The sequence below is a fragment of the Chelonoidis abingdonii genome, chromosome 4 (assembly GCF_003597395.2).
Source record: "Chelonoidis abingdonii isolate Lonesome George chromosome 4, CheloAbing_2.0, whole genome shotgun sequence".
NCBI lineage: Eukaryota > Metazoa > Chordata > Testudines > Testudinidae > Chelonoidis > Chelonoidis abingdonii.
In genome coordinates this window covers 89944366-89956387 of record NC_133772.1, presented here as the reverse complement: position 1 = coordinate 89956387, position 12022 = coordinate 89944366, and the positions used below count along the sequence as shown (strand labels likewise).

Genomic DNA, 12022 nt, shown 5'->3' with positions numbered 1-12022 from the left:
CATTAGTGAGGCCTCCTTCTGCAGATGTCAGGAAAAGGGGAAGGAAGGCTCCCATCCCCAAGCTTCCTTGCTGCCTAGTTCTCTGGAACAACTATTATTTTTCTTTAAGGAAAGTTTCGTACACAATGTATGAAGGGAAGTTAAGGTTGCAGGCACATTCACTATGAGTGGTTGCAGCATATTACCTTTCAAGAATGTTAATAAACCTCAAATACTGGATATCTATGAAATGCAGAGTTAAAGTTGCACTTCATGAACAAGATACCCAAACTACCTTAACTGTACTCCTATAGCAACATCTTGGAAAAAAAATCATATAAACTTACTAGTTTATCTGTGCATAATGAAGACCTTTCATTTTGTCAGAGGCCACAAAAACTAGAATCCCAGTTTAGTTGCATAGTTGTTGGATCAGGGTGGATTTTGAAATCAAATTGATTTAAATTATGATTTAAAAGAAGGCTCGATTTTATGGATTTCTACATAAAAGTGCATTCTTGTTGGTTGTTGTAACTCCGTACATATTCTTCGCAACTTAGAGATGTAGGTTTCATTTTTAGAGGTACACGCTATACATTTTTTAAGTGAGTTATTCTGAAAACTTTTCAGATTAGTTTTACAGCTATATCAGAAAATGAATGATTGTTTTGGTTATTTCATTTACCAAAGGTAATTGAAGCAGATAGTTCACTCCCAAGACTTCATAAGTATCTCCAATTCAACAGGTTAATCATTATATTGGAGGATTTTCTTGCCATGCTGTATTAGGAGGAGAACGTCACCAGACAGACATTTAAATTGTTTTATTTAACTAAAACAACAACGACGTATTCTGGATTTTTCTTCAACAGCAAACATATAATATTGTAACAAACAAGCATGTGAATTTTTGAGTTTAGTTAGACATTTAGGTTTTTTAAAATCAAGTTTGTTTTGTAAAATTGTTTTAACTAAAATAAATTAAATATTTAAAAAAAAATAAATAACTATGTCAGCCAGGTCAACATGAGAAACTTAAAATATTGGCTTCTGCAGCTAACTCAGTCGTCTTCACCTCATTTCCCTGTTTGTTCATAATCTGGAAAAGAGAAACAAGCTTTCCTGCCTTTTCAGGTCCCAAACGATTCTCAGTTTGGAGTGAATTAGTCCAAAGAAAGAAAAATTCTTTCTACACCGGCAGAAGAAACTACTACTGTTAAAAGTGAGATTATCATTTCAACAGTCTCTGAATCCAAGTGCTTAAGTGACTTTACACCAGTTCATGGTGTGACTTTCTTTAAAACATCATCAGCAAACATATATTTCTTGAACGGTTCACCCTTAGCTCTGAAGTTTATTATAGCTGACATTATGGAAGGATGATTGCTGGATGTCCATGTCACAGCCAACTCTTCTTCAACAGTTAAGATTTGACCCTGGTACCGAGTATTGAGAATATTTGCAAGAAAATGAGTTGGAGATAGTGCTTGTCCTATTCGTTTTTTTAATGCTTGTAATTTAACTCTGTCATTGCATATTTCTCTTTTTAAGAGCTCACTCAGTTCCTCCCAAATTTCTACAGCATCAGCAATAAAACAGCTATTTCCCTGCATTTTGTTCAAGGCTACAGAAACAGGCTTCAGGGTACTCAGCATGTGTTCAACATTTCTCTTAAGTCCAATGTTGAGAACTTTGGCTGTGACAGTGCCATCTGTTTTTTCACAATTTTGTTCACAAACTGTCATCAGATTAGGCTACTTTTTGATATCATGCTCAAAACAGTCCACTACTGAGTTCCATCGCACGTCTTGTGGGAGAGTTAGCTTGGTTCCTCCCATTTTTTTCAGAGCAGCTGTGGCAAAGTGGTTGTTACGGAAGTATTTTGCAATTTCAGCAACGTTAGCCTTTATTTCTGGAACACTGAAGTCTTTGGCTAGGAAGTGCATCAAATGAGCACTGCAACCCTATGTTATTAGTTTTGGGACTCTCTCTTTTAAATAATTTCATCTCATCTTGGATACATTTGCAGCATTGTCTGTGACCAAGCTGCGTACTAGACATTTGAATTTTTTCCACAGTTTGTTATAGCTTTTATTGCTAGTTCTTGTACGTATTCTGCTGTGTCAGCATTTCCTGATGTATCAGTTGTTTCTGTAAGGAAGACGTTCCCTTCTTCTGTTGTCACACAAGCACGTACAACAGGATCATTGTGGATGTTGCTCCACCCATCAAGACTCAGGTTAACAATTTTACCTTCTAGACCTTTTGCACACTGCTCAATTTCTATGTCATACACTTTACCCAGCAATTTGCCGTGACATCTGCTCTGTTGGGTGGACTGTATCCTGGTCTTAATGACTGAACCATGCTAATGAAGTGTGGGTTCTCAATCACACGGAATGGAGAGTTTGTTGCATAAACAAACCAGGCAATTTTTTTGTCAGTTATCTCTTTTTGTAATTTGCTGGCTCTTATCACAAATGTATCTATGGTTGTTTCTGGATGATGGAGGTATTTTTTTCTTTTTGCTACAGGTGATTTTACTGTGGCTATGTGACATACATGTTGTGACTGAAACACTATCATTGGCAGATAACTCTGAAACCATAGAAAATGATGGTGATCTTGAAGGTGGATAGTCTTCAGAATCCTGTATGTTGAGGATACAGGATTCTCCTAAACAAAATAAGTCAGTGCAGTTATTTAATTATTATTACCATACTGCTGATTTAACACAACTCATTGCATTTGCTAACACTCAGTAGTACTTTAAAGGTGAAATTGTAAAAGGAAGATCTGCCTATTTCAGCTATTTATTTTTTATAACAACTGCATCCAAAATGATAGTACCATAGAGTAACAACTATATTTTTTGCTCAAACATGAGAATTCAAGACTAGTCCAGAAGGAAGACAGACAATCCTTAAGAAAGAAGTATGAAATAAAAAAAAAGTTTACCAACCTGAAGATCCTGCATGTTCAGACATGTTCCTTTCAGCATCTTTAACGCAGCTTCCTCCTGAGAAGGAGCACTTCTCATGATGATGTTTCATTTGGGCAACCAGGCCTTGCATTTGTTTGTTGCACTATTTGTATTTTGCATGCGTGCTTGTCGTACCCACAGGTAGAGGAACTTCATTAAAATATTCCCAGGCTGGGTCTCTTTTACAGCCTGCTGCCATTCTAGGTTTTCCCTTCTAGTGAGAGAATGGGTTGGTAGATCTCAAATCAATGAGAAAAAAGAGCTCAAAACTTCTGGAATATGCTGCTAAAACAGTTTCAGTTTTGTTTCTACTGCCTGTCCCTCCCTTCTCACATTTATCTCCAGACTTCTTCTCCTTGTCCAGATCTATTCCACCCCCAACAATCTTCTATTCATTGAACTTTTTGAAACTTTGCACTTTTAGAGAGAGGTAAGGGATTGACTCCGTGTTCACAAATTTGCAGCAGGACAATAGGGTTGAGGTCTGTTATTGTTCACCTCTATATATTCTGTGCGAAAAGGGTCACCAGTACAAAAGTTTGAGAACCACTGGAGTAAAGAGTGGAACTGGATGGGATAGCTGTGGGGGATGATCTCTGGATAATCTCATTCATTTGTCCAAATTCATGGCCCATTTTGGTTAATTTCACGATCATAGGATTTTAAAAATCATAAATGTTATGATTTCAGCTATTTAAATCTGAAATTTTGTGGTGTTATAATTGTAGGGGTCCTGACCAAAAACGAGTTGGAGGGGGGCAGGTTTGCAAGGTTATTGTAGGGGGGTTGTGGTACTGCTACCCCTACTTTTGTGATACTGCTGGCAGCGGCACTGCCTTCAGAGCTGGGCCGCTGGAGAGTGGCAGCTGCTGGCCAGGAGCCCAGCTTTGAAGGCAGAACCACCACTAGCAGCAGCACAGAAGTAAGGATGGCATGGTATGGTATTGCTACCCTTACTTCTGTGCTCCTGTCTGCAGAGCTGGGCCATCACTGAGCACAGCCTATCTCCATCCTCTTTGGAACCCCCCTTCAGGTAGTTGAAGGCTGCTGTCAAATCCCCCCTCACTCTTCTCTTCTGCAGACTAAATAACCCCAGTTCCCTCAGCCTCTCCTCAGTAGTCATGTGCCCCAGCCCCCTAATAATTTTTGTTGCCCTATGCTGTACTCTCTCCAATTTGTAGTGGGGGGACCAAAACTGGACTCCAGGTATGGCCTCACCCGCAGTACTCCAGTGGCCCCACCAGTGCCAAATAGAGGGGAATAATGACTTCCCTCGAGCTACTGGGAATGCTCCTACTAATACAGCCCAATAGGCCGTTGACCTTCTTGGCAACGAGGGCACACTGCTGACTTATATCCATCTTCTCATCCACTGTAATCCCCAGGTCCTTTTCTGCAGAACTGCTGCTTAGCCAGTCGGTCCCCAGCATGTAGCGGTGGATGGGATTCTTCCATCCTAAATGCAGGCCTCTTCACTTATCCTTATTGAACCTCATCGAATTTCTTTTGGTCCAGTCCTCCAATTTGTCTAGGTCACTCTGGACCCTATCTTTACCCTTCAGCATATCTACCTCTCCCCCCAGCTTAGTGTCATCTGCAAACTTGCTGAGGGTGCAATTAATCCCATCATCCAGATCATTGATAAAGATGTTGAACAAAATCAGCCAGCCACAGGACCGACTCCTGGGGCTCTCCGCTTGATACTGGCTGCCAACTAAACATCAAGCTGCTGATCACTACCCATTGAGCCCAACAATCTAGCTAGCTTTTTATCCACTATATAGTCCATTTAGCCAATCCATACTTTTTAACTTGCTGGCAAGAATACTGTGAGAGACCATATCAAAAGCTTTGCTAAAGTCAAGATATATCACATTCACCTCTTTCCCCATATCCACAGAGCCAATCAGGTTGAATCAGTCAGCAGCTGCCACTCTCTAGCTGCCCAGCGTTGAAGACAGCAGTGGAGGAGTAAAGGTGGCATGGTATGGCATTGCCACCCTTACTTCTGTGCTGCTGCTGGCAGGGCACTGCCTTCAGAGCTGGGCACCCGGCTAACAACTGCTGTTCTCTGCCTGCCCAGCTCTGAAGGCAGTGCAGAAGTAAGGATGGCAATACCATAATCCCTCCCCCCAAATAACCTTGTGACCTCCCTGCAACTTCCATTTGGGTCAGGACCCCCAATTTGAGAAATGCTGGTCTCCCCCCATGAAATCTGTATAGTATAGGATAAAAGCACACAAAAAAACAGATTTCATGGGGGGAGACCAGATTTCACGGCGTGTAGCAAGTTTTTCATAGCCATGAATTTGGTAGAGCCCCATTTATGGCCATGCACACACACATGTTACAAATAGCATACTGAAAGCATTCATTTTCCACTATTCAGTAAAAGCCCAGTCCTGCCAGATGCTGAGTACCCCGCTCCTCATGGAAAGATACTTAGGACTTCATAGAATATGGGCATATTATTTCATGTAGCATCCAGTTATCTAAGTGTCATCAACACAGTGTGTTTCCATATATAAACTTCATATGCTCAGATCAAGCTGTCAGAACACGTACATGAAAAGAGCAAAAGTTATTGATAGATAATCACACATGGTAGGGGAGAATCAGTGTATGGAACCATTGTGTCACATAGTGCTTGTTTTTGCAGAGACAAATAGTGCTAACATGATAAGGAAGGGTAGAATTAAAGTAGTTTAATTCTTTTTAACTTTCTTGAAAAGTAGCATGCAATCAGCCCACTAGTATGTGTCTGCACTGCTCACTCACCTTCATGTTTTATTGGTTGTAAGTTTTTTGTGGGATAGGAGGCATTACTGTTTTGGATCCTTGCTATAACTTTCACTGTGTCTGTGGGGGGAAAATGCAAAACATAATCAGGGTGTTCTGTTTATTTTACTGTTCCAACTTGAAAAACTTCAGTCTATGACTACACTTTCTTTTTGTTCTTAGACTGAGTGTACTTGTCTCTTAAAATTCTAAAGTGAGAGGCAAAAGCAGGTAAAACTGGGCTGTTTCCCTCGCTGTGCTTCTCCATACTCTCTCAAGTGTTCTCCCTCAACAATCTAACCCCTCTCTCTACTCTTCTTTTTATTGTCTCCCTCTCAAATGAGAGAGCTCTCGTGTAGTCCTTCCCTATCTCCACCATCAGAACCCTCAGCAGTCAGTGGCTCTCAGGGTGCTCCTGTTCTGTTACTTTTAGTGTGGAGCAGCTTTTAGGCTTCATGCTAGGGAATCTCTGTTCAGCTTTTTCTCCATGTGACTCAGGTAGGAGGATGGAGCAGCAAAGTAAGGAGGGCAGAAAATGGGATGAGGGATGGAGGTTCCCATGATGATGGTGCTATTGTATGCTGTAACTAAGTAAACCTAAGAATTCCTATCTGATTGTACTTCCTAGTAGCCACAGAGACTTGTTCTTCTCTGATGCAGTACCCCAGATTCTCGTCTTTTTTTTTTTTTTCTCTCTGTGGAGAAACTGGTCAGTCCTGGATGTTTAAAACACATTAGAACTGGCCAGTGCTCTGCCTGTTAAACCTGTTTTGTATTCATTTCCCCTCTAATTTCATGATTCTTTACTGTAACCATTAATCTCTGCCAATGTACATTAATCAGATGATTGTTGAAAAACAGTACATAAGCTAAACTTTCATTATATGTCACCTCATTAATATCTGTTAAGACTGTCATTGAACCATTCTGGCTATCCTTAATCAAACTGCAAGTTGAGATTTTCTTGCACCACATTCTGTAAGATATATCCCTGCTACAAAGGTTAAGTTTCTTGTTCTGGTTTTCTTGATCCTCGCATCCCTTTTTGAAGACATTTCCCTGCAGCATAACAGTTGTGCCTAAATGCATCCTTGCTGCTTCCTTTGGAGAATCCATCTGTCTCCTTGCCATCTAGAATCACAATGATGTTCTTTATGTAGAAATTGGGAAAGCTGTAGAAAATACTTTAGTAGCCAGGAGGGTGGTCAGTTTGGATTCACCATACATGTCAGGAGAAGAGATGCGGGAGTAGAGTGCCATCTATAGCATTAATTGCAGTTCCATTGTAGGAAAGAAGTCCCCCCTTCCCCCCAACTTGTTTATACCTAAATTATTTTAGACCTTTGTTGCATGTGCAAAAAATATCAATTCACTACCAATGTATCTTTTAATAACTGTATATGTTAAACAGCGTTAGTTTTCTCTTTTCTTTTCTGCAGCCCAGGGTCTCCCACAGTTCTGTTCCGGATGGGCTGTGCCTCCTCTCTGAAGATACCATAAGTGGTTCAGCACTGTTGGTAAGCTACGGCGCTTAACAATATCTTCTTGCGAAGCCCATCAGAAATTCTTTATCTGGCAAGTGGACCAAGTTGGTGGTTCAGTGTCTCCTAACCCCATTTTTTTAACTGTAATGTTTATTCATTTTTCATGCAGTAGTGAGTTCATTTCAATTTAAATCTCCTCTCCCTAGCTGAGGAATCACTGGAGTATTGAGGCTCTAACTCTGTGGGTCCTCCCAGCTGAGTACTTCTATAAAGGTCACTTTGTGGGCTCCACCGAGCATCAGAGAAACCCTGCAGGTATTGAGCCAAGTTTAAGGAGTGATTACAGCTTTTCCAAAGCATCAGAGGCTGCTACCAGCCAACCCTTGCTCTGCCGGGCACAGGGTTTTGATACTGTGGCTCATCTGGAGATTAGCTTTTGACCAGTCGGGTGTCTCCTCCTTCGGTTTCTCGCCCCATTGTCTCGCACTCTGTCTCTGTGGAGTCAGGTTATTCCCTCTGCATGGCTTGAGGTGCTCCTTCTTCGCTGCATGGCTTGAGGTGCTCCTTCTTTGCAGCATGGCCCTCTGGCCAGGTCACTATAGTTTTCTTCCTCCAGGATATCAAAGTCCCACTGGATGAATTGTCTCAGGCAGTCTTCTGAGCCACTGCCCAAACTGTGTGTCTTCCCCAGAGGTTGATGGGGAACCCGGGCCTATCCTCTACTCTGGATTGCAGCCCAGGGGGACCCTATCTCTAGCATCCATAGTCTACCCAATGTCAGATCACGTTGCTGTTTCCCTGGGCTCCTTCCTACTTTCTTCCCTATTTTCTGCACTCCCTCTGGGTTACCATTGAAACTTCCTCTGCTCCCTTCAGCTCCTTCACCCTCACTCTGGTTCTTGTCATATTCTGTTTCCCAGGCAGGATCCCAGGGTTTACTGTGCCCTAGAACTGCTCCTGGTCTCTTGCCAACTCCCCTCCTCTCTAGGGAGTGACTGCAGAGTTCCTTCCTGCAGCCCTTGTTGCTCTCTGCTTCCTGGTACTAAGTTATGTACTGTTATGAGGTGGACACTCTATCACAATCTTGTTATGTTCATTACATGTTTAGGACCCCAAAATTGCTGCAGGTAAGTCAGTAAAATAGTGTGCTAGTTGGTATACTAGGCATTGAGGACATAATCCCAGAAGGAACCCAGGCTCCCTCTACAAGGTTCCTAATGGCATTGTGAGTAGAAAGCAACTGAGAAAATATGCAGAGCACCAACCATCTTAGTCTTCATAGAATATATTTATCAAACTCTGCAAAGTAGGTTTTCGGTCTTCTGTGGAGGGCATCCATTGGTCGGAGGGTGTTGCATATTGTGATATTCTGTTCAGACACATTTTGTACTGGAGGGGAGATACGGGGATTCTGTTTCTTCTGGTTGTTTCCCCGCCCCCCCTTCTTTCCTCCCTACTCCATACTTTGACTGCTTGGTGCTTCCCATGTGGGAGAAGCTGGGCTGCAGAAGGGGGAAAAAATTGTTAATAACTTCCTTTCTACCCTCAGTGTCTCCTACAGTTCGATCCTCCTTGGTATGATAATGACCCATTGAGAGTTTTTTATTCAACTTTGGGACAACTCTTGTGATGAGACTGCATAAGAGGGCATGTCCAAGTACCATAGCCTAGAAATAGTGCTGAATAGCCTCTGGTGTCTGCAGAAAGGAGGCGAAGCCCATGCATCACAGAACTGTGGGAGATTCTACTAGTAGAAGGGAAATTATCAGCTAAGAAGTTTTTATTTTTCCTTTTATAAATTGAATCACTTCTTAAATCCACATAATCAGAGGTTTCACTGACAGAAATTCTATGATTGACAATTGGAAGTATTACACTGCAAGCATCAAGGGGTAGTATAATTAATAAATGATGGTGTGGTTGTTTTCTGCTGCTGCATCTCAAGTTTGCTGATTAAATGCACAGTTTAGCTTCATCCATAGCCAATTGCCAATATCTTGAGATTTAGTACAACATTTTAATTTTCTTTCCTACCTATCAGTAGCAAGAATTTCTTAAAGCAGATGTATAGCTCTGCATATTCTGAGTAATAAGAAGTGAATAATAAGTAGCAAGATGGTGACGTAAAAAGTGAGAACTAGTTATTACAGGCCTCGCTTTTCTATTGTAATAAGTGCTCGTTACCTCTTTTATTCCATCTGTGGACTGCTATTTTTTGTGATTGAATGTCTGCATTGGTTTCAGGTAAGTATACAGTTCACAGAAGAGAGGAAGTAGCTCAACATAGGAAAGGGCAGACAGAAGGAAAGAGAAGAGAAGAGCAGGAAGAGAGAGTGAGCTAGGGGTGGTTCAGTGCATTTGAGTGAAATAAAATTTAGAATGGGCATGATTATAGTTTATCCCATTAAGAGAAAGAGTGTTATAGTGTATAAGTAGACTATTGATCATAAATACAAAAAATAAAGACTTTTTTTTGTATTTTGCAAATTGTTTGTTTGTTTTTATATGTCACTAATTACGTGGCTGCCACATCAAACTTCACTATTCTGGCCCTTTAACCATTGGGCCAAAGATTTTCATTTCTGCAGCTGGTGTTCTCGGGGGGTTTTTTTTAAGGTCACTGAGGAAATTTGGAGATGACCATATTATTGAGAGTGTTTTTTAAAATCACATCATCCATGGGGATTGTCATTATTAAAAACAGCTGTAGGAAAACATTTTAAAGTGAACCTAATTGATTTTTCAATGGGACTTAAGCACCTTAGACACTTAAGTGCTTTGGGAACTTTTATCTATAACATGAACACAGTCTCTTCTTGGCAGGTGAAGGGTGACCCTGCTACGCATTTACTTCCACAATCCTTCAGTAGTGAGCTTCTCTATGCCTGACAGCACCAACAGACTTCCATGTCCTTTAATTTTCATCCTAGCACATTTTAAAGGGACACTGGCAATTTGAATTTTTTAAATAGACAAATTTCAAAAAATTCAAGTTTTCTGACAAAGCACCTTTTAAATAGTATGTTGTTTAAAAACATTATTATGTCTTTTTCTTCTCAGTGTTTGATATTTATTTTGGAGGGTCTTCCAGTATGTGCCAGACATAGTTGGAGCCCACCCATGTTCCCACCCTCCTTATTTTCTTAATGTGCCTGCCTGCTAACTATTTGGTTTCATTTTTACTGCCTCTGTCACTGGTTAAACATCCTCTTCCCCGGCATGGAGAAGACCACGGGCACAAGCTGCTTCTGCAGCAGTATACGAGATTGGTGATAATATGCTAGTGGCATGAGAAAGAAGAGCAGTGGATCATCGATGATTAAAACTAACTATGCATTAAGTGCTGTTAAATTCACAAAGTAAACAGACTTTTTACTGGAGTGTCTCTCTAATCTCTGCCAGTTACAATAATCTTTAGTATTTCCAACAGTCTTCAAAACTTTTTCCTAATGTTATATTGCAATCTATCTTGAGTTTGGAGTGAAACAAAATGTTTGGCCTGAGCTAAGGTGCAGACTTCATGCTTGCTTTTTAAAAAATTAACGATTTCAGAATGACTGTGAGTACAGTGAGAATGATGAGCCTGTGGACATTGAGACCGTGGAGGAGCTTTCAGAGAAGATTAACATTGCTCGTCTGAAGGCCACAGCTTCCACTATTGGATCTTCCAAACAGAAGTAAGCATCTTTTGTATCAACCAAGAGAACTAAAGTTCTGTTTTACCAGTGAATTGGCATGAAAATGAACTGGTTAAAGAAGAGGTTTTAAGAAATTGTAAGACCCCAATTCTATAGTCAGATCTCTCAGCGGAGTGGGACTCCGCATTGACTGACTCAGGGGTCCATTCTGTCAGATCTTATTGAAGAATTGTGGCTTCTCTGTTTGTTTTTCATTTTAAACAATATGGCCATTAGGATATCTGTCTTATGAGCACTTTATCTTAACAGGGCCAATGGTCTGTCTAATTAGTTACTGAAAATAAGCAGAAATGTCTGAGATAGTTTGTTTTTTTGCAGTCCCTCTTTCTGCTGATCCTCTGTCCTCACTAGTAGATATACTGCTGTAGCTGGGGGATTGCCCGTTAGTTTCAAGCTGTGGCATTTTGTTGTCTTAGGCTCCATTCCTACAGAAAGAACAGAGCAGGGCATTGTTGACTTTGTTGACAGACCAGCACCTTAGTGAACAAACTGTTTTATCTGCTTTTAAAATCCACCTTGGTTTGTTCATTCTTTGTTGCTGCTGTTACTTTTAAATGCAAGGCACAGACCAAAAAAAGCTCATTTACGGTGTATAAAGGTGGCCTCAGATGTTTTCCTTTATTTCTTCTGGTTTGCTACATTAGGAATATCAGACCCTGAATTCCCTCTGTTTGCTGAAGGATTTTGGCAAGATCTTTGAAGAACCAGGATGGTGGTATCGCACATCTCAAAACATTTCCTTTCCTCCTTTGAGAGGTACAGCTTATGTTTCAGCCTCAGACAGTGATGTGACCATTCTCTAAACATTGCCAAAACCTTTCAGTAAAAACGGGGAAGTGAAGGTACGATTTTACTAAATGTGAATATTTCTAATGTTTAAAAAAATCTTGAGTAGATATTTGGGGTCTATATTTTTATGTCATAAGATAGTATTTCTGGCTTATTATTACTATTTTTTGCTCTATAGTCCACCTGTAGCCTATGCATTACTGAGGATACGTCTACACTACGGGATTATTCCGATTTTACATAAACTGGTTTTATAAAACAGATTGTATAAAGTCGAGTGCACGTGGCCACACTAAGCACATTAATTCGGC

At 40.7% G+C, this 12022-nt stretch overlaps 1 protein-coding gene across 6 annotated transcripts in view; it reads left to right on the top strand.

Moving 5' to 3' along the window:
- MGA (MAX dimerization protein MGA) overlaps window positions 1-12022 on the top strand; it is a 94555-nt gene that overhangs the window by 67094 nt on the left and 15439 nt on the right. For 4 of the 6 annotated variants that reach the window (XM_032793866.2, XM_032793861.1, XM_032793862.2 and 1 more), the window contains 2 exons: window positions 7180-7257; window positions 10777-10901. In XM_032793866.2, the coding sequence (XP_032649757.1) occupies window positions 7180-7257; window positions 10777-10901 (203 nt within the window). The remainder of the gene's footprint in view (window positions 1-7179; window positions 7258-10776; window positions 10902-12022) is intronic. The other 2 variants (XM_075065455.1, XM_032793865.2) reach the window with 1 other exon arrangement.